Source organism: Natrix helvetica, assembly GCF_964273705.1.
Source record: "Natrix helvetica genome assembly, chromosome: 10".
In the NCBI taxonomy this organism is placed as follows: domain Eukaryota; kingdom Metazoa; phylum Chordata; class Lepidosauria; order Squamata; family Natricidae; genus Natrix; species Natrix helvetica.
In genome coordinates, this window is record NC_138561.1 from 22,861,222 (window position 1) to 22,886,675 (window position 25,454).

General features: G+C 55.8%; 3 protein-coding genes across 3 annotated transcripts; all 3 read left to right on the forward strand.

Annotated features, from left to right (window-relative positions):
* Positions 1-771: 771 nt before the first annotated feature.
* Positions 772-11,618, forward strand: TCF25 (TCF25 ribosome quality control complex subunit). Its single transcript, XM_081962993.1, has 18 exons — positions 772-1,011; positions 1,478-1,639; positions 2,327-2,401; positions 2,904-3,037; positions 3,739-3,804; positions 4,700-4,782; positions 5,519-5,649; positions 7,467-7,566; positions 7,661-7,754; positions 7,906-7,998; positions 8,234-8,339; positions 8,989-9,148; positions 9,450-9,537; positions 9,981-10,139; positions 10,354-10,444; positions 10,693-10,772; positions 10,933-11,005; positions 11,408-11,618. Exons 1-18 carry the CDS (start codon positions 799-801, stop codon positions 11,570-11,572), a joined length of 2,073 nt encoding a protein of 690 aa, XP_081819119.1. The 5' UTR covers positions 772-798; the 3' UTR covers positions 11,573-11,618.
* Positions 11,619-14,093: 2,475 nt separating this feature from the next.
* MC1R (melanocortin 1 receptor) lies at positions 14,094-15,655 on the forward strand (the record flags this gene model as incomplete). The annotated part of the gene is made up of 1 exon (XM_081963112.1): positions 14,094-15,655. The coding sequence occupies one exon, from the start codon at positions 14,094-14,096 to the stop codon at positions 15,033-15,035; it is 942 nt and encodes a 313-aa protein (XP_081819238.1). The 3' UTR covers positions 15,036-15,655.
* Positions 15,656-18,273: 2,618 nt separating this feature from the next.
* On the forward strand, positions 18,274-23,807 carry TUBB3 (tubulin beta 3 class III). Its single transcript, XM_081963296.1, has 4 exons — positions 18,274-18,406; positions 21,330-21,438; positions 21,977-22,087; positions 22,420-23,807. Exons 1-4 carry the CDS (start codon positions 18,350-18,352, stop codon positions 23,493-23,495), a joined length of 1,353 nt encoding a protein of 450 aa, XP_081819422.1. The 5' UTR covers positions 18,274-18,349; the 3' UTR covers positions 23,496-23,807.
* The last annotated feature ends 1,647 nt before the right edge of the window (positions 23,808-25,454 follow it).

Consider the following 25,454-nt stretch of genomic DNA (forward strand, 5'->3'; position numbering starts at 1 on the left):
GGTTTGCAAACAGCTACATACAACACCATAAAAAATCAATTTAAAAACAAATAATATAAAACAACCATCCCGAAAGGCATAAAAATCACGGCTGAGATAATCGCATCCACTAAAATACCACAGCCACTTAACGGTTCCCACCGCACGACTGGAAGCCTCAAGCCCACCGGCAAAAGTCAGGTTTCCAGGGCTTTGCAAAAAGCCGGCAGAGTCAGGACCAAGCTGATCTCCAGAGGACAGGGAGGCCCCCTGGCTGACACCCCCACACACACACTGCACGACCCCACCACCACCCACCCCCTCCCAAGGCCTGGTGGGAGCGGGGCAGGGCCCAGGTTCTGGCCGGGGAAGCAGGAGGCGGCGAGTTCCAGCCCGGCCTTAGGTGAGGGGAGGGGCTGCCTCTGTTGCAGCCAGACAACCTCGCAGGGCTGTTGTGCGGGGGGGGGGGGGCAAGAGAGACGGGGCGAGGGGTACGATGAATAATGACGGATGACAACCGGGGAGAGAAGCTGCCTTCAGCCTTACGCTCAAAAGGAGAGAAACGCCTGCCCGCAGCCATCCAATCCGGCTGCCCTCGGCCTTCCTGCCGCCTCGCGCCGACACGGCCGGGCTCCGCAAAGAGGAACCGGCGGCGACACTCTCGCTCCACCAGGCACAGCCCGGGACGAGCCGCGCATGCGTCGCCGTCGCAGCGGAAGTGCGACCGGCCAGTGCCTAGACGTGCCCCCTGCTCTCCTTCGGGTTGTGCCGGCGGCTTCCGGTCCGGCGGCGTTTCCGGCGCGGGTGCTACGGGTGGCGATGTCTCGCCGGGCTCTGCGGCGGCTGCGGGGCGAGTGGCGCGGGCAGGGGCTGCTGGGCGAGGAGCCGCCCCTCGGAGAGCCGGAGGCCCAGGGCAGCGGAGAGGACGAGGAGGTCGCGGGGGACCAGCCGCCGCCCGTCTCCGCCGGCGGGAGGAGGAGGCGGCGCCCGCGGAGGGAGCCCTTGGAGCGGGTGGCGAACCCCTTCGAGCTGGTGAGGATCTGCCGCTGCCCGGCCGGAGAACCTCAGCAGCCGGGCGGCTTCCCCACTGCCTTCCCAGCAGGGCTCACAGCCTCCGGTCTGAAAGGCAAGAACCGCCCCCGGAGAGGCTGCCGAGGCCCCGGAATCGCCTCTGTCCCCAGGCTCTATAGAGGGGCTGGGGGCCTCCCGGTGCCTTTCAAGGGGTTGGCTAGCAGTTCCAGCCCATTGTGGGTGGCTGCGATCAGTTGGTAGTACTGGGGGTGTCTCCCCAAAGTTTACTCCCAGGAGGAATTCTCTGTGTCAGTTACCTGCTAGTGGGAAAAAAAAAAACCTGTGTTCTTGTTTGCTCTCCTGATCCTGTTGCTGGCCGCCCATCTTAAGTGGTTCTTCTCTGTGACGTTAGGAGAGAGACAGAGAATCCAACTGATGGTTATGCCATATGCTCGCTTTTGGACTGGGAAACTTTTATCCCGTGCAGATAAACAGTGAAGGGCTGGATGAAGACCTGGTGTCTGAAGAGAAGACTGATGAATCCCGACTGCAGGAAGGAGGCAACCCGACAACTGAAGAGGCCGAACCTGAAGGGTTGGAGCACGACAAGAGGGAGGATGGGGAAGAGGTGGAACAGCTGGACCAAATGGCAAGTATCTTGTAGAAAACAATGGTGCCTATTTTGTTTGAAATTGATTTTCTCATCCAGTGAGAAACAAAGCAACAAAGAACAGGTTATGTCAAACAATTATACAAAAAGTGCATGCAAACAGGTCAGCTCATGGCAATAATAGTAACAAACTGCAAGTGTAACACCTCTGCTTTGGAGGCTGCCTTGGTAGCCAGATGCGATTCAAGATGCTTTTTGTCACCATTAAAGTCCTTCGTGGTTTGGTCACCTGAAGGGATGTCTACTCCCAGTTGTTTATAACCATCCAGTCCAATCTGGCAGGATGGGCAAATTCCTGGCTAAGGAATGGTAGGGAGCAGGAGACCTGCCTTTTCTTCCATAGTGCCTTTCTGCTGGAACACCTCTCTCCTGAGTTTACAATGGCCCAACCTGGCTGGCCTTTGAAAGGGTTTTGCTGTGCCCCTGGTTCTGGGGTCCTGAGTTTATGAAGGGCTCCTTTTCCTCCTATGTTGACATGATGGGAGTATAATATTATTTGGCTGCTATTTGCAATTTTATCTGCTGGCACAACTTTTGGATATTTGTATAGCTCCTAAACAGAAACTTAGGCATTTCCCTGGGTTGGATAACCTGTTTGAAATTCATACCTTTCATGTCATGCTTCACTATATTCATCTTTCAACCTTTTATTTTCATTTTTAAAAGTCTACTGCAAACAACAAATCACGAAAGAAAAAGAAGAAAAGAAAGAATAAGAAGAATGCTTCAGGCGAGGCTCTGGTAAATTGAATTAGGTTTGAGGATTAAGCATTTGTATGGAAGTGCCGAATGAATTAAACCAGTTGAGGCATGTGGAAAAAGTCACGGTTATTCCCTTTGCTGCTAGGAATTTGAGACTTCATGTGGGATTAAAACATTAAAATATTATGCTACCTTTACAAAATTATAACTACAGCTCTATAGAATCTTGACTATTTAGTCACCAGAAAGAGCTTGTGGTTCAAGGAACAAAGACAGGTAAAACCTGTGCAAAGACCAAGCTGAAGCAGAATCCAAGGGTTGAAAGGGGCCCTGGAAGCCTTCAGCCCCTGTCTGGGGCAGATTCTCAGGCAATCCTGGGCAAATGGCTGTCCTATGTTCAGTGATGGGGCAGCTATGGTTCCAGAAAGTGTGGATCATATTAATAGGAAGGGGACCGTTAATGAGAATTGAGACTTGCCTTTACATGGATTTTGTCTGAGAAGAGTGAAGTCCTTTGGCTCATTTTGTTGCTTTTCAACAGTTCCTTGGAGATGATGACCAAGTGGAAAATATTGAAAGCATTTTGCTGAGCATCGAGAATTCCAGTGGGCCCCCATGCCAGAGCCAGAGCAGGCTGGTCACAGATAACCGGCCTCTTCTTTACATTGAACACAGGTAAAAGACGGTCGGTGGTGGGAGAGCCCTCTCTTGTGGGCTGTAGATAAAACAACCAACTTGAGGCTATGCATCAGTGCTGAGGCTCTAGGCATCTTAAATTAAGGGAGAGTTCAAGAGGAACAACTTATGTGTGGTGTTTTCTTATATTTGCTATCAAACCTATGACATGCCTCTTGCGCATATGAACTTCTTAAAGTGCGCCTGTGAGAAAACATTTAAAGGACATTGAATTGATCCTGAGTGGTGACAAGGAAAAGAATCAGTCAGGGGCCTGTGGCCTGGTCAACCAAATTTCTTCCATTCACCAGCCATATCTCAGAGACAGGGTGGCTGGCACGCTGACCTAGTAGGAAGGGTAAGTACTACTAATGTGACCCAGGTGGCTTTACCTAAAATATTCCAACATCAGGCTGTAATTTCGGCTGCGGCTGCCTTTTTCCTTTCTCTTGCCTTTGCAATGCAGGGGGCCAAAGGGGTAGAAGCTCTGGTTCTGCTTTTGCTCATGGCCACTCAGCACAGGGCAAAGCTTGGAGGAGAGGCCAGTAGACAATTGTTGCTTGCATACAAATAAAAGCACCTTGTGTCTTGAGTTGGATGGCTTTAAGTGAGCAAGGTTTTGGACACAACAGCATGTTCTCTGCATCGAATAGGATGTAGGCATTAAATGACAGGCAAGATTTGTATTCCCAACTTTCTAGGAGCTTGAATCCGGAGACGGAGCTGAAGAGATACTTCGGGGCCCGGGCAGTTCTGGGAGATCAGAGGTGAGATCCAGTGTTGTGAGATAGAAACCTGTCTGGATTATGTGGGAAAGCAACACATCTGGCCACACCAGTCACAGTCTGGGGAAACATTGTGGTGAGAGTGCCATTTGCTAGACTGTGCTTGGGGCAAGGACTGCCCCACCCTGCCTGGGACTCTTGGTGTGTGGAAGGAAGGGAAATGGTCCATTCTCGGTCCATAAGTCTCCTCCAGGGAAGGATCAGTTTGGGATTTCTCTGAGCTGCTCCGGGACCATGGCAGTTCTGGATGGAGAGTTTTTATGGATGGTCCAGATGTGGCTGAAACAGAAGGGGCTTTGATCCATTCTTGTGCCACTCTTTACTATCGCACGTGGCCTCATGCCCCAAGGAAGGTCCAGCACACAGCCCTGCCCCAGGATGCAGGCGACAGGCTGTGGGTTGCCCTGTGTCTTGTTGGGGAGAAATCAGTTGGTCACGGTTCCTTTGATGAACTCAGACAAAGATTTGAAATTCTTCTTTCTCACAGACGTTGTGTGCATGTGAGGACAAGCACATGCCTTGATGTTAGATGTGGTTATTCCCTCTTCTGTTGCATCTGTTTAATCTTTGTGCTCATCGGGAGGTGGTGCTGTAAGATGCTCACTTCAGCGCTTCCTGGCTGGAGGACAGAGACAGTTGCATTTTCCCAGTCAGGAAGCCCATGTTCTCTCCCTCCAAAAACAAGGCTGTGCTTATTTTAACGACTGGTGATCGCCTGGAGTGCGGTGTGCGTGTGTGTGTGTCATGATGCATCAATAGGGCTTTGAAAACAACCCTACCACCCATGTGGGCTTTGTTGCAGCTGCTTAGCAACTAGAAGATAGATAAAGGCTTTGATGTATGAATTCACGTCTTAAAGCGTGCTCCTTCTTTCCAGGCCAAGGCAGAGGCAGCGCCAGTATGTACGCAGCACATGGTTGACCGCACCCAAGGACACCTGGCCACGTCATAGCAAAACAGGTGAGAGTCCTTCCCAAAGCCTCTGACACCTCGGATGACTTTGGGACATGGAAAAGGCTCCTGTCTGTTCTGATGGCATGTTGGGTACTGAGTGGCAGAGCTGAGCAGCTGCCATATATTGTGGCCACCAATTTCTCTTCTGATGCCAGTGAAAAGAGGGGCCTTATAGGGCACCAGTTGTTGTCTCGCAATTGTAGGAATACTTCCTTAAGTGTCCGCATTCTGGGCTGTTCATACTGTTCTCCAACTTTGGGTAGGAGAATTCCAGATTTGGAATTTTAAGGCTGAAGAAAGGAGGAATTCCAGCTTTACCCTGAAATAACAGGTGGAAATGTTCACATAATCGTCTGGATTTCTCTAGCTTGGAAGTGTATAAGACAGGCTTGGGAAGGTGTGTAAGGGCTGCAGTTGAAGTTCCAATCTGGACTCATACATTTGGAGTGAGGATACTCGGCCATCCAGCTGGAAAGGGGGTGAAAAAAACCAATCTTAGCATTCCTGTCTCCAGGGTTTAATTTCTCTCCAGATAGATAGGCCAGTGTTTCTCAACCGTGGCAGCTTTAAGATAGGTGGCATGTATTATCCGAGAATTCTGGGAGTTGAAGTTCACATACCTTAAAGTGGCAAAGATTGACAGACACTTCACTCTCTCGCTTCTGGATTATCATTCCATTCAGGCTGACCACCCTCTTTCTTCCTCTCGCCCCCCTCCTCCCCCCAAAACAAACCTCTCCAGGGATCTCCATGAGGCTTTTAGAAACCAGGCGTGGAGAGCAACACTTTGCCTTTGAGCACAACCGCGAGTACCAGCTGGTGCAGTTCAAATTCTTGGATGCCGTGGAATCGATGGACCCAAACAATCTTGTGGTAGGTTCTCCATCAGGCAGCCCGAAGTCACGAATTCAAATTCACCAACTTTTCAAGCGTGGTGATTTGTTCCGTTCCAACTTTGACTTCTGGGCTTGTTTAGGATTTGGTATTGTCCAATCATGCCCAGTTGGTGCCCTCCAAAGGTGTCTGTCCTACCATTCCCAATGGGCCGCCCCTCTAGGTTGTAGGGATCGAGTGACCCTCTTGGGCCGCAGGTGTGTCCCGGCCCACTCTGCATGGAGAACACCAGCAGAGGCCTTCAGCCACACAAAGGTCCCTTGAGGATTCTGAAATGTTCTGAGCTGCGTCCTCTGAGAGAAGGTTACCTCATCACAAAAAGGGATGCAGCTTTCTGAATAAATCTTCCCCTCAAGGTATGCACGTCAGCGATTCAAATCAATAGAGTTATATATCCTTACAAAAGGACCTTGAAGCATGGTTCTACCTGCTATGGTAGGTTTTTGTTCTTATTGTGAGGGCTTTGGGTGCTGAAACCGTTTTTCTCCTGCCCTTTCTGTCGGTTCCGAGTGCCACCTAAGCATCGGGCGCACTGCCTGCATCCCTGCGATGGGCAGGTGGTCTCCCTCTGCTGACACTGAGAGCAGAGTCGGCTCTCGTAGGGCAGAGAAGAGGCTCCCCTGTCCTCGTGCATCTGCAGCCCCACTCCCGGCCCCTGGCTGAGGACGCTTCTCCCGCCTGGGCTCCCAAGCACCGGGGACAAAGACTGCAGACGGGGTTGAAGGGGAGTCCAGCGCAGGGAGATCTAAGCCAACACTTGTGCTATATTTAAACCCTGACCATCTTTGAGCGAAGGAGCGTCTCGTTTCCCCAGGGCTTCGGAGAACAGGCTCTGCTTTTGAGACTTTTATGGAACTGGCCCAGCTGTGTTAACTGGTGAACAGTTTGATGATAAATACAAACCGTGGAAAGGCCAAACTTGTTCTTAGCCTAATATTAGCCAAAGAATGAAGACATTGATTGGAGAGCTCCCCTCTTCCTTCCTTCCTCCCAGCCAGGATAAATGTGGCTCTTTGAAATTGGAGGGTTTGGGAGATAAAAGCCCCTTTGTCCAGGAATGACTCCCAGCTCTGCCTTCTTTGCCCCCCCCCCGCCCCTCCCCCCGCCTTGCTCCTCAAGGGGGAATTCAGCGCAGTTGAGGAACATTTGGGTTCTCTGACAAACAGGAATGTCAGTAGTTCTTGGAAAACGGGAAGGAGTGGGGTTACGTTTATGCAACACAGCATAAACTGTTTTCAGCACAGTCCGTTGAGGCAACGAGGTGACTTTCCCTGGGTCAATAAAAGGTGACGCACAGAAAGCTGCACAGGGTGTTTGGCATAACTGATGGCAGCAACGAAAAACAACATGATTTCAGTGGCAAGTAGACACGAGGTGCCCCTGAAAACCGATCCCATGTCTGAAGGGTGAAGATTTGACTTCTGAAAAACAGTCCCTGCTTAGTTACATTTGCTGAATGTGGACTTTTGTCAACCTGAGCCTGCAGGTGGGATGGGGCAGAGGTTTCAGTGAGAGAAGGGAAGAAGTGGAAGATGGCTCGGAAGGCCAAGGGGAAGGCCAGGGGGGCTTCCGGGGGGCCAGGTAGGGGCCAGGAACGCAGGCCGGCATTCGGTTTGACCACCAGCCTCTTGAATTTGGAAGCCTCCCCAAAGGATTCCCAAACGCTGCTTTGGGATCAGTGAGTGGTGTGAAGGGGCCAGTTTTCCCCCTTCCCTCCCAGCAAACCACCCCCACCCCGGTTAGCTTTGCTCTTCTCCAGAAAGCCCTTCAGTCTGGCTCTTCGGCTTCCTTCTCAGCTGCTGCTCCAGATGAATCCATACCACGTGGACTCCCTTCTGCAGCTGAGTGACGTCTGCCGGATGCAGGAAGACCAGGAGATGGCCAGAGACCTGATTGGTAAGAATGGGGCAAGTGTGGCCCCTGAAGAGAGAGAGAAGGGTTGGGAGAAGCTCTCGGCCGGAAAGCGAAGCTTCCAATGCCTGTTTTGCAGAGAGAGCCCTCTACACCCTGGAGTGCGCCTTCCACCCCGTCTTCAGCCTTACCAGCGGCACCTGCAGGCTGGACTACTGCCACCCGGAGAACAGGTGGGTGCCCACCCTGGAGACTTGGAGGGAGGCGGCTGCTTCTTAGCCGGTGACCGCTGGGTGCGAGGACCCCCATGGATGCCCTGCTCGGCCAGGCTCCCCCATCCCTGTCCCTGGACTCACGACCTTTCCCTCCCAATGTCCCTCACAGAGCCTTCTACCTGGCCCTCTTCAAGCAGTTGCTTTTCCTGGAGAGGAGGGGCTGTCCCCGGACGGCCCTGGAGGTCTGCAAGCTCCTTTTGAGGTGAGGGCTGCTCTCAGAGGGGGGAAGGGACGGCCCTCTTCCAATGCCACTTTGGGGCAGGCGTGTGGCCCCCAAACCAGGTTGTGAAGGTCTTCTAGTGGCCGCCTGGAGGTGGGGGGGGTGTTGCTGTTCCCAGGAGTGCCAGCTGGTCCTCCCTCCGCCAAAGGCCAGCCAGCTTCCCTTCAGCCAGCTGTCCCGAAAGAGTCGTGTTCCTTTTATTCCACCCCCCCCCCAGCCTCGATCCGGAGAATGACCCGCTGTGCATGCTCCTGATGGTGGATTTGCTGTCTCTGCGAGCAAGAGAGTACGCCTTCCTGACACGCATGTTCCAGGAATGGGAGGTAAGAAGAGCCCCAGGCAGCTGGAGCCCCACCGGCACAAGCCCCGGCCCAGTCCTCAAAGGAGGGGGTCAGTTCCCCCCCCTTTTTTCCTTGATCTGCAGCTGGCTGCCTGGCCCCCTTTCTGGGCCAGAGGGGGAGTCCCGGCCCCCTCCCTAATGCCCCCAGGTGTTGTCTTCTTCTGCCTTGCTTCCTGTTAATTATCTTTTAATTAGAGAGCTTTGAAACAATTAAGCCAGAAAAGGCTGGAAGGGCTCCAGTGCTGACTACTCCAGTTTTCAACTCGGCTAGGTTGCTTTAATGGCAGCCTGCCCTACTTCCACATTCTCCTAGGCCTGTGGGTGCCCCCCTTGCCCAAGGGTCTGCCGAGGCTTCTGAAAGGCACCAGGATCCCAGCTGCTCCCCCCTCCCCAAAGCGGCCCACTTCAGCCAGCAGCAGGGGCTGCCCTGCAGAGTCTCTGGCAGACGGAACAGCCGCTCTCCTCCTGCCTCCCCTTTAAGGACAGACGCTGCCCTCCTGGAGAGGGGGGGCCAGGCAGATGCTTGGAGCCCCTCCCCCCCACCTTCCCCGCCTCTCTCCTAGAACTCTGAAGTTGCCTCTTCAAACTGCTCACATCTGTGTCTCCTCTTCCTCCCCCCCCTCCCATCTTAGGGTCATCGGAATCTGAGCCAGCTCCCCAATTTTGCCTTCTCCGTCCCTCTGGCTTATTTCTTTCTGAGCCAGCAGGAAGATCTGCCTGAGGCCGAGCAAAGCCGAGCCCGGGAGCGAGCAGACAGTTTCATTCAGCAGGCTCTGATTATGTTCCCCAGTGGTACGTGAGGCCCTGAGAACCCCCCCCCCCAGCTCACATGCAGCCGAGAGGAAGAGGGGCCCCTTGGGTGGGAGTGGGGGGGGGGAGTTGCAATTAAGGAAAGCGCCAAATGTCACATCTTAGACATAAGCAAGTAGGAACACACACACACACACACACACACACACACACACACACAGAGGAGTTCCTGTCAAGTTGAACAAAGGGACTGAAGGCCTTTTCTGTGCCTCAATAGTCCCGTGTCCCCCCCCAAGCATTGGTAAGGAGGCCTGACTCTCTCCTCTGCCCCTCCCCCTCCCAGCCCTGATGCCCCTCCTGGACCGGTGCAGCGTGCAGCCTGACCCCGTGGTTGCCTCCCATGCCTTCTTTGGACTGGAAGCCCAGCTGAGGTAAAGCGGGGGGGGGGGGGGGGCTTTGTAGGACCACAGTTGTGTCTCTCGGGAGACACGGAGACCCTCCACGGGGCTCCAAGTGGGGATGGCCAGGAAGCCATTTAAGCCAGAAATCGGTAATGGGAGGAGGATCAATGGAATCTTGCCAGTGGCAGAGGGGAAAAGCAAAGGCTGCTCCTAATAACTGCAGCAAATCTAGGCAGCCTTGCTTGGCGGTGGCTGAAGAGGAGGCTGGTGAGGTTGGGGGTTCAAGACTCTGGAATTCCTCTCCCTTGGCCTCATTTCACCTTCTGCAAGAGGAATGGAGGGAAAAGCTCAGAGGAAAGGTTGCAGGAACAGAGGCACCAAAGCAGTGGTGGAACAAGCATCCCCCAGGACCCAGGATGCAACTGCGCCAGTTTCCTTAAAAGCCCCCTCTCCCCCCCTCCCCCCGGCCCCAGTGTGCCTGCAGCATTGAGCCAGCTGGTCTCCCTCTACCTGGGGAGGAGCCACGCCCTCTGGAAGGAGCCCACCATCATGGCCTGGCTGGAGACCAATGTCCACCAGGTGCTGCGGGTGGTGGATGCCAAGGAGCCCGTTCTGGAGGAGGCAGAACAAAAGTGAGTTGGGTGATTGCTGGGGCCTTTCCCCTTCCCAGTGTCCTCGCTCAGGACGTTCAGCGCTGCCCCTTCTCCCGCCATAAGCTCAGTTTGTGGCCGGTGCAGGAAAGGGTGGAGAACTCGGGGGTGCTTTTGCTTCAGTGCCCCTGGGAGAGCCACGGGTGGGCGGGCGAGAGGAGGACTGCTGGCATTCTCTCTCCCTCTCTCTCTCTAGGCGAAAGGCTAGATACCAAAACGCACCCAGGAACGTCTACCGCCACGTGATCCTCTCGGAGATCAGGGAAGCCACAGCAGCATTACCTCCGGTGAGGGATCCAAGGCCGCTGCTCACCTTTTGGCCTGTTTCCCTTCCCTCCATTCAGGCCGCCGGCCATTGTCAGTCCTTGTGTCTGGCTTGGCTGACCCCCTTTGGGTCTTCCTTTGTGCTTTTCCTTTGGATTGTAAGCCCGTCTTTCTCAGGGGTAGTAAAGATGCTTTACTCAGCTACTCAGCAGAGGAAGGCTGGACGGTCATGGCCACAATGACCCCTGACCTGTTGTTTTCCTCTCTCAAGGAAGTGACCTCCCAGCCCATCATGGGGTTCGATCCTCTGCCGCCCCTGGACTCCATTGTTTCCTACACGAGGCCCGAAAGGTATTTCCTCGCTCTCAGTTGGCTTGTGTGGTGGGTGGCAGTTCCGAGGCACTGCTTGGCCTGGCCGGCCTGAGCAGAAGCCGAGAGGCTGCCCGAAGCCCCCAAGGGAGACCCCCTCCTCTACCAGCCTTTCAACCACTCGGCCTTCTTGTCTTTCCAGGGTGGCTCATCCAGCCAACGAAAGCACTTTATCACTCTTTTTTCGCTCACTGCTGCCAAACTTCAACTTACAGGTAAGGTGTCCTTTTGAGCTTGTCCAGAGGCAATAGCAGGTGTCTCCAGGGCCTGGCTGGGGGTGGGCGGAGCTGGTGCCCCTCCATGGGCCAGGGTGTGGGGTGAAGGGCAGCAGAGAGGGGAAGATTGGGATAGCTCTGGAGCAGCTGCGGTGCACCGGCCAGGGATTTGGTGAGCCATCCGGCCTGGTTGGTTCTTTCCGGGGTCTGGGTGAGCCGTGACCGCGCAGATTGCCTGCCGTGGCTTTGCCTTTGCCCCCCGATAGCTGCCCAGAACCCCCTGGTGGGATGGGCGGCTATGGGAGTCACCTAGGTGAACCAAATACAGCCATCGGGGAGAGGGGAGAGGCTTCCGGAGGCCTGACCTGGCTGGGGGTCTCCCTGTCCTCTGCCCCACCCCAGGGGGAAGTTCGCGCCGGAGGAGAAGCCGAGCCGGGTGCCGGGCAGAACCTCAACCAGGGAGTGAACCGGCTGATGGCGGCCATGCGGGACATGCTGGCCAATATCCAGTTCCAGGAACCCCCCCGAGATGACAACCCCGAGGGCGATGGAGGAGACTGGGACTGAATTGTGGCTCCCCTCCCCCCACCCACAATAAACAGAAGAATCTGGAGTGGCCTCTGTGCTTTACCTCTGCACCCACCTCTCTGTCTTCCCCTCCCCCATCACGAAAGGAGGGCCCCGTGTGGGAAGGAAATCTCACAGCCTCCCCCCCCCTTCCCTCCCCCCCATTCTCTTGATTTCCCAGTCACTGGGCCAACCCGGCTGGCTCTTTGGAGGAGAGAGCTGCAGATGCCCCTGCCATGCTCTTCTCCTAGGAAAAGTTCAGGGGAGCCTGGTTGGGTCCCTCCTTGCCAAGGCCAGCCTGATTGGGATGGTCAGAACTTTCTCCAAAGCTAAACCACCGTCTGGCCAGGAAATTCTCCCAGGGAGAAGTTTGGGGGGAGGGGGGTGATGGGCATCAGTTGCAAAGGCAGCCCCCGTGTGGAGGCCCTGACCCAGAGCAGCCGTCTCCAAGGGCCACAGCAGCTGCTTCCCTTTGAGGTCCTCTGCCCCACGGCCTCCAGGGGCCCCATTCAGAGCAGCGGCTGCGGAGGGAGCCCTCCTCTGCCTCCATCACAAGACAGCCGCCCGCCCACCCAACATGTCACATCTTGTAGGCTGCGGTGATCACACCCCACCCCTTTTTAACTGATAAAAGTTAGGAAAATGTGTTTTTTTAAATACTCTTTCAGCCTTCAGATTCTGTGAGGGGGAGGAAGGGAGCCTGGCTGCCAGGCTACCCCGGCATGTTGTTCTCCTGCACTGGGGGGAGGGAGGGAAAGAGCCCCTCCTTCTTGCTCTGGGATGCTTGAGATCCGTTCGGCCTCTGATGTGGCCCCACAATACGTCCACAGGCATTTCCCCGTCCTTCACAGGCACCGCAGGCCCATCTGCAGAGTTCTTTATAAACGGAAACCCAGGCAGCCTGCAAAGCCTGAGCTGGGCATGTGCCCCTTCCCAGTGCCTGGAACTCCTGGGCCAGCCCAGCCCACAAACCCCGAGGCTCTGCTTATCTTGCCTGCCCTCCCGAGGGCCAAGTCAACCTCCCCCAGAGGCATTTGGAGCAGCCGAGGCAGAGAAACAGCAGGCCAGGGAGGAGGAGGAGGAGGAGGCCTCTGGTTGTGCTTGGAAGCCAAATGGCAACTTCCAGGGTAAAGTGGTGGAGAAAGGGGCGGCTGCTCTTCAGTTGCTCCAGGGAGTCTTTGGGCCAAAGGCAGCAGCAACTCCAGAGCCCCCTCTGCTGCCTCCCCTTCCCAAGAGCAACTGCCGCTGCGGGCTGGGGCCAAAGGCCGCTGCCTGCACCTTCCCTCCTCGACCTGCTCAGCCTGTCAGGAGGTGAATGCCAGGAAGGTCAGGTGGGTTCCCGGGTTCATTGACAAAACTCCCCCCAACTTTCCGTACTTAAAGTCTGCCCTGGTCGGAGCCCTCACCCACCCGTGTGGCTTTCGGGACTCCGCAGCTTCCGGATTACAGGAGCTGCCGTGAGACTCGGAGAATAAGCAGACGGCCTGCCTCTCGGTCTCAACAAAGAGGGAGGGGGGCCTCTGTTGCTCCGACCCCTCCCACCGGTGGCCCAGGCCGTCTGCCCCCCCTGCGTGCTCATCCCCACCAGAGGCCTCCCTTTGGACAGGCAGGGCTCTGTCGCAGGAATCCATGCTGGTGAACATGGGTTCTTCTCCACATGAACTGGAGAAGGGGGGGGGGGCAGTCTGCTACCTAGGGATGTCCTGACCATAAGGGGAACCTGGCTGAAAGAAATCTAGCCAAGGGTCATTGAAAGAAGGGCAGGTCAGATATGGCTGGTCCCCATGCAGAGGCAGCTGGGCCACACTCCTCACCCGCAGCCTGCAAGCCCAGGTGACAACCCCCCCCCCTCTTTCTCTCTCCTCTTCCTGGTTTTCTGGAGCTCCATCTTCCAGAGCGGCTGCCCCCTCCTCAGCGTGTTCCTGGAGGCCCATCCGGAGCCTTTCATAACACCTCCCTGCCACTCAAAGGGCTGGCCGCCTGACTTGTTATCATGTGGATCCCCCCCCCCCCAGCCTTCTGCCAAAGGAGGAGCTGAGCCTATTCCTTGAAAGGGAAGGGAAAGAAAGAGTTCTTTCTTTGCCCTTAAGTTTTGCTAATCAATTGTGGGGGTGGGGACAAAATCAGTAATTAGAACATTAGGAAGGGAGCTGGGGGAGCTTTGACATGGATGCAGCACTTCCCAACAAAGAAGCCGGAGGGATCGCTCTCCTGAGCTCCGTGGGCTGAAACCAACCAGAAGAACAGCCAAGAGGCCAGCGCTCTGGGATCCCTGGAATCGAGTCCCAGTGGAGAAGTCCTTCTGGGAGCCGGTGAAGCATTGCTGGTTTTGCCATCTCAGCTGCTTAGTGGGAGAGCTGATCTGGCAGAGCTGAGGCTTTCCGGGAGGAAAGCTGCCGACGGAGGAACCTGCAGCCCACAGGTGAGTCTTTGGGGCAGCCAAAGATACGGGCACTCATCCTAAAAGGCTTCTGGGGGGCCACCTTTTATTTTCCGTAAGCGGCCCCACAAAGCATCCATGATGCCCGAGACGTCCCCCATGCGGGTGCACCTGGACTTCCCCAACGGCACCACTGATCCTCTGGTCAACTGGACCAACGAGACCTTCTGCGCCAGTGAGCAGCAGGTGGTGATCCCCAGTGAACTCTTCTTGACCCTGGGAGCCATGAGCTTCGTGGAGAACCTGCTGGTGGTGGCTGCCATTGTCAAAAACCGGAACCTCCATTCCCCCATGTATTACTTCATCTGCTGCCTGGCCGTTTCAGACATGCTGGTGAGCGTCAGCAACCTGGTGGAGACCCTTTTCATGCTGCTGATAGAGCATGGGATGCTGCTCATAGAGCCCAGCCTAGTCAAGCAGGTGGACAACGTCATGGACATGCTGATCTGCAGCTCCCTGATGTCCTCGCTTTCCTTCCTGGGCGTCATTGCCGTGGACCGCTACATCACCATCTTCTACGCCTTGCGCTATCACAGTATCATGACCATCCAGCGGGCCGCCATCCTCATGGTGGCCGTGTGGCTGATCAGCGGCATCTCCAGCATCCTCTTCATCGTCTACGACAGCACCGCCGTCCTCATGTGCCTGGTGGCCTTCTTCCTCTCGGTGCTGAGCCTCATTGCAGGGCTCTACATCCACATGTTCCTGCTGGCACACCGGCACGCCAGGCAGATTTCAGCCATGTATGGCAAGCAGCACGCACCCCAATTCACCAGCATGAAGGGGGCCATCACCCTCACCATCTTGCTGGGGGTCTTCTTGATTTGTTGGGGACCCTTCTTCCTCCACCTCATCCTCATCCTCCTCTGCCCCAGCCGCCCTGCCTGCAAGTGCTACTTCCGCTACTTCAGCCTCTACCTCATCCTCATCATCTGCAATTCAGTGGTGGACCCCATAATTTATGCCTTCCGGAGCCAGGAGCTCAGGAGAACGTTGAAAGAGGTGGCCCTGTGCCTCTGGTGACAGAGGAGGAGGAGGAGGAGGAGGAGGAGAGGCTGGCTCCCTTAGGACACAGCGCAAACCTAAGGCGGTCACCCGCACCCCAAGGGGGCCCCCGGGTGGGCCATTAAGGGCAAGCGGCTGACTCTTTGTGACGCAGCACCGGAAATAGTGGAGGTGAGATTGCTGCACTCTTGGTTTCTGACCATTGGAAGAGCCCCGCCCATCCTGCCTCTCCTCTCCCTCTTGTAGCCAGCTGGGTGCATATTGGATGGTCACAGCCTGGACTTGGAAAGAGTCACCATTGCCGCAATCTGCCGTAATGGGTGTCTTGTGTCAGCGGCTGCCTCCTATTGATGTTCCCAGCAAATGCCCTCTTGCGATTCCCACGGTAGAGGACAAAGGACTAGCCCTCTCCCCCCACCCTCCCCAGGTCAAATCCTGCTTTAAAACTGGGGGCTCAGGGCCGAGGGGGGGGGAGGTTGCCAGTGAAGGCAGCCCAGGACAGTTCTCACCCTGGGCTGTGGGATCGTTTGTGGAGAGCCCGATTCATGCCTGCCTCTTCTGCAATCTGAGGTGAGCAATCAAGCCTGTGAGAGGCTGCACCAGAGAACTCGGAGAACAAGAAAAATATCCAGCAGCCACTCAGCTCACTTTTCTCTTGGGCAGGATTTATGCTTTACACTAGCAGATTGAATGCAAATACCTTTTTTTTGTACAGGATGGTTGTTGCTTTGTACTAAAAACTAGTTTGAATTTCAGGAGCCCCAGAACATTTTTTTGACAGATCGATGCACTCCTTCCTTTAGGTTTTTCAGGTGCCTCTCTCCTTCCTCACCAGCAGCAGCTGCCCACCTTTGAAGGATGAAAGGGGTCTCAATCAGATTGGGTGGCACAGAGGGCGTCCGGGGAGGGAAGGCAAATGCCAATGAAGCATGATGGTCACAAGAGTTTGGGATCACAGAATTGGGACCTCTGATCTGATCTCACTCTTTGCAATATTAGCCCATTTCTGTCAGTTGGGTGGGATTTCACTGGAAGTTCCTTGCAAGGAAGGCCCTTATAGAGGTACCGATCTTTTTTAACATCATGTTTCTAAAGGGCATATTTAAACTCCTACTTGGATCAAGGCTCTTCTTGCAGACACGAATCCACTCAGGAAGTTAGCTTGATAGGTCAGCTGGGACTGTGAAGGGGGGCAAGAGGGGGGTTTCTGATGGCAACAAGCAGGCTGCTCTCCAAGGGGCAACAAAAGCAGCACTTGGTCTGCCTGTGGCATGCCACGGATGGACTCTGCCACGGGATCCCGACTGAAGGGACAGAGAATCTAAGGGGGTGGATTTCACCTGCGACTCTGCAGAGGGAACAAGGGCATGGGTGGGTGGGTGGGTGGGTGGAAGGGATGGATGGATGGATCCAGGGAATGAGATCCATCTTCTCACACACCCATTGGGGTTCTATTTCTCCTACGTGAAATATAATTCTTGCAGTTGTTCCTGTGTAGGCAGGAGATAAAAGGGCTTGCAATTGTTGACTAGGGCTTTGGGGGCGGGGTGGAATCTGGGTGCAAGAAAGGGCTGCCTTGCCGTTGTACAGAGTGGGTTTAGGAGGAACTGGGTGGTCGCTCCAGCCAAAGGCATCTGCACGAGGAGACGAACAATAGAGGAACATCAAATGGCACCACCCAGAATGGTCAAAAAAGTCAAGATGGCAGCCACAAGAGAATGTCACACCTAAGAAAGGGGTGGAGTTGCAATGACTCCACCGAGTCTTGACTTTTGGAACATGTCCTGTGGGCGCCCGTGTTCGTGGCCATCTGATGCCATCTGATGCCGGGGGAGTGTGCCACTCACATTCCTAATTTTGTTCCAGTCCTTTCCACTCTTCCTGCCTCTCCCACCTTCTAAGCCATCTCTGCCCTCCCATCTGACTAGGAAGCGGGGAGGCGTGGGGCGGGGGGAGGAACACGAGGCGTCGATGTGCAGCTGAAGGGGAGAGGAGACCCTCCGCATTTCTCAGCCAGCCAGCGGGTGCGGGTGGGCGGCCAGGCTGGCTGGGAGCGCACGTCCAGAGCCTGGGACGTCCTCGCTGCAGCTCAGCTCTCCAGAGCTCATCAAGATACCGAGGTTCACGGCGGGCCTCGGCGTTCGAGCGGCGGAGCTCGCCGGCGAGGGGCGTGGGAGGAGCACGCGCGTTAAGGCCGACCCTTCTGAGGCCTCCGTCCGGCTGGAATCGCGCCCACTAGTAGCAGCGGCAGGAGCGGCCGCCGGGGCGAACGAGGGGAAGGGCGGCTTCCCCTCGTTCGCCCCGGCCTCGTAGATCCTCAGGAGGGGCTTCTGCTCGGAGGGAGGGGGAGCGCAGCTCGCGCGGGCCGCCTTCGCCCCTCCGGTCCTGCCCAAACGCCTCCCGCGCCGTGGCCAGGGGTCGGTTGGTACGCCAGGCTTTGTTCCCCTCCCGCAGGGGAGCCGCGGCGCAGACACAAAGAGGAGGAGGGCCGTGTCCCCTCCCTCGGCCCCCCTCCGGAGAAGCGGGAGGCGGCTGCCTTCGTGGCCCGGCTTCTTTGGGATGCTGGCGCCGGAACAAAGGGCGGGCGTGCCAGCCGACCCCTGGCCACGGCCACAGCCCAAGGTGGGCTGCCGCAGCTCGCTTCGCCTGTCTCCCCACCCCCTACAGGCAAGCGGGCCTTTGTCCGACGCCTCTCCCCCTTTTAAAGGCCGCTGTTCTCAGGCCCAAAGCGCTCGCCAGCCTGGCTCCGGGGCTGGTAAGTGATCGGCCGCGACCCAAGCACTGGAGTCCCTCCGGAGGCAGCCCGTCGGCTCGGCTGCAACTCACAAAAAGTGCCTCTGAAAAGCGAGTGGAAAACCAAACAAAGCGACCCTCCCCAGCCGCAGGATAGAAACAACGGCCAGACCCGTCGCAATCCCGACTTCTTCTCGCCACGGGGGGAGTGGGGGATGGGAATGCAGGCCTGAGAAGCCGCGCACTAAGGAGGAAACCCTCCGCACACGCTCAGAAGCGCTCTTCTCCAGCAGAGCCTGGAGGAGGCGAAGCGCCGGATCCCTAGGGGCCAAAGCCAGCGCCGCCTCGCCGCCTCCTGCAAGCGCGCCTGGTCCTGATGCTGCAGCCGGTGCAGTATTTTGCAGCGGCGCCTCCGGATTGGCCGAGGCCTCGGCGGTGACGTCAGCGCCCAGCCCGGGTGCAGCAGGCGCCCCTGATAAAACCCGCCGGCAGAGCCCGGCCGCCTCCTCCAATCGCTCCGCGCCCACCGCTCCTGCCGCTGCCCTCCGTCCTCCAGCCCTCCACCGCCGCCGTCGCAGCAGCCCCGCCGCCGGTGCAGCATGAGAGAGATCGTGCACATCCAGGCGGGCCAGTGCGGCAACCAGATCGGAGCCAAGGTAAAGGGGGCGGGGCTCTCTGGCCCGGACCCGTCCTGCGTGAGGGCTTCCCCGGCTGGCAAGACGGGCTGCTTGTGGCCTGGCTTCCTGGGGGCGATGCGGGGAGCGGGAGGGCGTGGGCTGAAGGGTGGCCCAAGCGGGACTCCCGCCTGCCCCTGCCTCTCAAAGACAAAGTGGGGAGTGGTCTCATTCAACAGCTGAAAGACCCCAGGATTTCCAGAACAAAGACGTCACCAAGGCTGGACACCTTGACCTTGGTGAGGCCAGAAGCTGAGGGGCTCCTGTCTTCCCTGGCACCAATTTTCCAGCAAGCTCTTGGTCTCTGTCACCCATCCTCCGATCTTCCGAGGAGGGGCGTCTCCCTTTCTCTCCTTAGCTGGACGGAATGAAGGCGTGGTGGCCGCTTTGTCTTGCATCTCAGTCCTGAGGGCTGCAAAGTGGGAATTGGGGAAGGAGAGCCCTGGAAGGGTTTTCCCAGCTTGGCAGGCAGCGCTGACTGGCGGCAGGGACTCTCCATCCTCCGAAGCCCCTTCCCACTCCCAAGACCCCAGGGCAGCAGGTGTCTGGCAGCAGACAAAGAGCTGGGGAGACCAATGGGAAGGGACGGGCACTGCCAGGAGAGACTTGGGGAGGCGGTGGGCTGGTGGGAGGGAGGGATTTCCTCCGGGCAGAGAGTGAATGGATCCCCCAAAGGCCCTGCCAAGAGAAGGCAGCTGAGACTTTGCAGAGGGTGAGACTCCGGCTGCCCTGACTCAGTGGCGCAAAGCTGGCTCATCATCCCCCCCCCCCCACCAGTCCCCTTGTGCCTGTTTTGAATAAAAAGAAGGCCACTTAAGGCTCTGCCTCTCCCCACGGGTGAAGGAGCACAGCAGCCCCCGGAGCACTTTGGCAGCTGAGCCCAGGGGGGCCCTCCCTCCTTTGGGGAAGGGCAGCCCGCCCCTCCGATGAATAATGAGCTCCCCCCTCCCCACCCCTAGCTTTGGTTTCTGACAAAGGAGCTCGTCTTTCTTCCAATGGGCTATTCTGGGATGGGGGGTGGGGGGCTTTGTCCCAACTCAGCAGCAAGAAAATCTTCCACAACAAAGAAACCTTTTTAAAAGCGGCATTATTATTATGTGCACATTATTATTTTATATTGCCAACTTCAGTGAGGGAGAACTACCTCATGGAATACCAGTCTTCAATCTGAGATCTTATCAAATTCTGAATTAAGTTTCACTGCTAACAAATTACATGGGACACCCTTTAAATTACCCAAGTTGCATAATCTTTGTATCCCCCCCCCATGAGATTCACCAGGGTGACAGGTAGCCTGTCATGAAAAGTGATGCGGGGAGGGGGGGAGGTTTTCCCTCCCCATGGGCTATTTAAGCAGCCTCATGCATATGCTAGTTATGGTGAATAATCCATTGCAACCCACAGATCCTGTAAGTGAGAACTGGATCAATGCAAACTGAGACCGGCCTTCCCACGTCCCCAGTCCCCAGGGAGGAGATGTAAGAGGAGGCCTTGAGGGTCAGTTTTGACGTATGGCCAGAGTCCCACATCAGTGCAGCCCCAGGGAAGGACTTTTGTTGCGTGACACAGAAGAGGGTCTCATTTCCTTGGGGCAACTGGTCCCACTTCTTCCTATCATGCGACTGGCTCTTCACTGAACAGATCTTACAACTCTAGGAAGGCTACGCCAGGTTGAAGTCGCATAAGAAGCTGCCGTCAGCTGCCCATCTCAGCCTGCCTGCCTCCCTCGCTTGGGCTTCAGCAGACAAACCCGACCCCTCTGGGATATCTCAGCCTCCACTAGGCTGAACCGGGGGGGGGGGGGGTGTTCAGCTGGGCTTCCACAGCCCAGATCAAGGCAGCAGGCCAGTTCACAAAAAGGCTGAGTCCTCCACTCTAGCTGAAGTTCTTGGCTCCCTGGCTAAAGGCAAAAGACAGCGTAGACAGTTCTGCCCCTTAAAAAAAGGCCCGGAGGACTCTTGGTGGCTCTGCAGTTTCCCATTCCTGTACAGTGCTGCGTCTGCAGGGGACGCAGCAGTCCTGTGTTGCAAGGGCGCTCACAGCGCTCCTGACCTTGCCGGTGAGGAAGGGCTCCCTAGCAATCGCAGCTCCATCAGGCCTCCCTGATCCGCAAACCACTTAGAGATGGTGCAGTCTCCTCCACTTGGATGGTCCTCATTCCACAGTGTAAGAGCAGGATCTTTAAATCAATAACAATTCCATCCAGAGAAGCTGCGACTGTCACCTGTGGGAACGCTGCTCAGCCCTTGTTTACAAGATCGAGCCTTTATTCCAAGTGCTAGAAACCGGATCCTGGTGAGCTGTTGCCCTTCAAGGGGAACATGTGACGCTCTTGCTGCAGTCCGCATCCGACTGTTGATCCCAGTGTATTTGCACCAATGCCCAGAAGTCGAGCGCTTTCTCTCTCAATTGGATTAGTCTGCAGAAATGGATCTGCTCTCCTGGATCGGATTTCAAGGGCAAAATGTCGTGTTCCCTTTTTCAGCTTGTTCTCGTAGCCTAATTGTCTTTCGGACTGCGGCCAGATGTGCCTTTACAGCTAAGTACATTGGGAGCTCAGAGCAGCTTTCCTCTCTGGAAATGTGGCTGGGATGTGATGACAACCCCTCCCCCCCCCCCCCCATGCATGGCAGGAGGAGGACTAGTTTCAGCACCATGGTCAGGTCCCTTGACTATCATGCATGGCTCCTAGGGAAGAGGTCGTTGACTTGGCTGACTGGGCAAAATCTTCTGGGTTTTGTGGAGGAAAGGTTGCCAATTGAGTTTTTTGGCAAAATGAGGACAGAGAGAAGCAACTTGGAATGTTTTTTGAAGTATAACAGCAGAATGAATCTCTGATTCCAATTTGTAGAAGATATCAGAACCATGTGTCTCATTTTTTTCTAATCTCTTGTTCTTTTCTCAGTTCTGGGAGGTGATCAGTGATGAGCATGGGATAGACCCCAGTGGGAACTATGTCGGGGACTCTGATCTGCAGCTGGAAAGGATCAGTGTGTACTACAATGAAGCCTCCTGTAAGCTCTGCTCCCTACCTAACCCGTGTTTTCTGACACCAGGAATTTCCCTCCAGTCCTTTCATGGAAATTACCCAGGCCAATCATCCCATTTGACCTCCAGGTCTTGCCCTCCAGCAGTTTCAATGCTACCAGGGAGAAAATGAAGTCTGCACAAAGATGGCCTCACAATCATTTTTGTCTAGCCCACACGGTGCTGGCATTGAGAACAAGGATGTGGCTGATGGGTTCCCAATCCAGGAGGGAGGTCGTTTGGCCATGCACCTTTTCAGCGTAGTACTGTCAGTAGGAGGAGGCAAAAAGGGGTGGTAAAGGAGTAGGGGGGGGCTTTGAGCCCTTATGTGCAGGGTTTTCAATGCGACTCTTGGCAAAGGAAGTCATGCAGGTTGGAGCAAATGTTGAGGGACTATGCTCTGCACTCTTATCGATCCCTCGAGGAATGGAGGGAGGAACCGGGCGGAATGGATGCAAGTGCCTGCTTGGTGGATGAACCATCTGGGTTAGTCCTTTCAAGGGAAAACGCTCTTTGTCTTTCCAGCTCACAAATATGTCCCCAGAGCGATCCTGGTGGACCTGGAACCTGGCACCATGGACAGTGTTCGCTCAGGCGCTTTTGGACACCTCTTCAGACCAGACAACTTCATCTTTGGTATTGTCCCCCTTTGTGCTCCTCTTGCCCAGATCTCCCTCCCTCCCTAACCCAGCTCTTCGCTCTGGAGATGACACAGCTTCTCTTTCGGATTGGTGGAACTGCATCCGTGGGTCAGGAGGAATGGGAAGGCCCTGGGGGGGAGGGGGGGTTGGTGACTCTGAAGGGGAGCCAGCTGGGCCAAAGGCAATGAGAGGCACGGGAGCTCCATCCCAGACTAGTGTTGTTCTTCAAGGCCTTCTTGGTTTCTGAGGCAGAATCAGGTCTTTTTAGGCAAGGAGAAATGCAGGCTGGTTACCCGTCAAACAGGTCTCTCAATTCTTCCTTCACAGGTCAAAGTGGTGCAGGGAACAATTGGGCCAAGGGCCACTACACAGAAGGCGCCGAGCTGGTGGACTCCGTCCTGGACGTGGTGAGAAAGGAATGTGAAAACTGCGACTGCCTGCAAGGCTTCCAGCTCACTCACTCCCTCGGTGGGGGCACAGGATCTGGCATGGGGACCCTCCTTATTAGCAAAGTCCGTGAAGAATACCCAGACCGGATCATGAACACTTTCAGCGTGGTGCCTTCCCCCAAAGTATCTGACACTGTGGTAGAGCCTTACAATGCCACCCTCTCTATCCACCAGCTGGTGGAAAACACAGACGAGACCTACTGTATTGACAATGAAGCCCTCTACGACATCTGCTTCCGGACCCTCAAGTTGGCCACCCCGACCTATGGAGACCTCAATCACCTGGTTTCTGCCACCATGAGTGGTGTGACCACCTCTCTGAGATTCCCAGGGCAGCTCAATGCAGATCTGCGCAAACTAGCGGTCAACATGGTTCCCTTCCCTCGCCTCCACTTCTTCATGCCTGGCTTCGCACCCTTGACGGCCCGCGGGAGCCAACAGTACCGAGCCCTAACCGTGCCTGAGCTCACACAACAGATGTTTGACGCCAAGAACATGATGGCCGCCTGCGATCCCCGCCACGGTCGCTACCTCACTGTGGCCACAGTCTTCAGAGGACGCATGTCCATGAAGGAGGTGGACGAGCAGATGCTCGCCATCCAGAGCAAGAACAGCAGCTACTTTGTGGAATGGATTCCCAACAACGTCAAGGTAGCCGTTTGTGACATCCCTCCCCGTGGCCTGAAGATGTCTTCTACCTTCATTGGCAACAGCACCGCCATCCAGGAGCTGTTCAAGCGCATCTCAGAGCAGTTCACGGCCATGTTCCGGCGCAAAGCCTTCCTCCACTGGTACACGGGGGAGGGCATGGACGAGATGGAGTTCACGGAGGCCGAGAGTAACATGAACGATCTGGTCTCCGAGTACCAGCAGTATCAAGATGCCACCGCTGAAGAGGAAGGAGAGATGTACGAAGATGATGAGGAAGAGTCTGAAGCCCAGGGTGCCAAGTGAGGGCCTGGCTGGGAGCCACCCTCCACCCACCCTTGGCACCATCCTGGGCTCACCTTCATCTGCCAACTGTCCCATCTGATGAGTTTTAGACAACCAGCTTCTAGTTACTTCTGATTCAAGCGTTCCAAAACTTAAAAATTCAGTATTTGACCATCTTTTCTTCCTGCTCCCCAATCTCCAGTTTTTTGAGTTAGTGCAAGTCCCAAAGTTAGGGGGACTTTGATAAATTCAAGGATCCTGTTCTTTACTTTTTACTGGTCTGTGTCTATTTTTATGTTTTGGAATACTTAATAAATGTGTTGCTGTCCAGCTTGTGGGCTGTCTGCTTTCTCCCACTTGGCGGTTGGGCGGCTGGGTGAGCAAATACGGAAGTATGAGATGCCCCCATTCCCTTGGTCCCTCCTTGGGTGGGCTTTGCTTGTGGTCACGAGCAAGAGGATGCTGGACTGCTGCAGGCCATTCCCTGCCAGTCCATCCCTGGGTTTGCTTGCGGTGCTGGATAGAAGGGCTGCCTGACAGATCCTGGAGACAAGCCAGAGGGTTGTGAGGTGGTCACGGCTAGATGGATCTGCATGAAGGGCAAAGGGATCACAGTCTTTGCCTCTGCTGGGCCAGCCAAAGTACAATGGTGGGAGGTCAGAAGGGTTAGTGGCAGCACCCTTGGCTGAATACATACAGCAAGCCTGAGAGACGTGCATGGGTTGCCCCGCCTGCAACTGCACCTGTCCCCTTGGGACCTCAGGGCCACATCTAGCAGCAGTTGCCGTGTTCTCAAAGGCCTCCACTTTAGACACGTCCCCCTAGTCAGACGGGGGCCACTCCTGCACAAGGTCTCGCCTTCCTTCCCGGCCTCTCTTTGAGGTTCACTCGGTTTTGCTGCCAGGGAGAAGGCAGTTCTTCCCGGGCTCAGCTGGGAGGGCACAAAAAGCCATTCTCTGCCTCCCTTTGCTGCAGCCCGTGAGCTTGGAGGGGGGAGTCTGTGCTGGCCCTTCCCCAAGGGTCCAGAGCCCAGAAAGGTTGGCAGTCAGCAAGCAGTGACTGAGGGGGGGGGGGAGCATTCAGAGAAGCCACTCCCAGAAAGGGTAAAGGACCCTCTCTGCTCATGGCTGCAAAGAAAATATTTCTCAGGGGTGTCCTTAAAACATGGAGGCGCCTTCCGCCTTGGCCCATGGGAGTCTGCTTCAGGAAAACACACAGACGTTTCTGGATGCAAGTCTTTTCTCCTGGCCAGCCTTAATTTAGGGATGCAGGAAGGGGGGTGAGCCCCACCGGAGCTCTGGCAAAATGCCCAGCAGACCCCTGCCTCCCTCCTCCCTCCCCTCCCTCTGCTCCCACTTCTTCCCATGGGAACCCTAATGCACACTGCTAACAACGGCATCCAGCCATTTTCCTTGTGGTTTGGCAGGGGGCAGGGGGGGCATGACTGCAGCAGGAGTCCCTTGGAGGGGGGTCAAAAGAGTGAAGATGGCACTTGCACGCAATGCACATAGGTAAAAAAGAGGCGGGGCTTAAGTGGTGTGGTCACAACCACCCCCTCCTCCCTGTAAAGCCTTTCTCCACCCATAACGCGAGACTCCAGGCCCTGCCTGAATGAAAACAAAGGAAAAGTCTTTAGTCATCAGAGGAGCTCCTAACTCTACCACCCCCCACCCCACCCACCCGCCCGCCCCGACAGTCAACCCAGCTTTTGAATTGGGTTGCAAAGAGTGTGCGTGCGTGCTGCAGGCCTTGTGCCACTGCCAGCCTGTTCTCAAAGAGGCAGCTGCACCCCCATCAAGGACTGCATATTCACCAGGAACACGGGGAATGCTCAGAAGGCAGTTTTCTTCTTTTCTTCTTTGAGCTGAACCGGCCGTGAGGAGGACGATTCTCCCAATTCTCTTCAAGCGAATGGGTGGATGGCGGTTATGCTTCAACTACTAGAACATTTGCCTGAGAAAACAAACTCCAGGCTCCCCA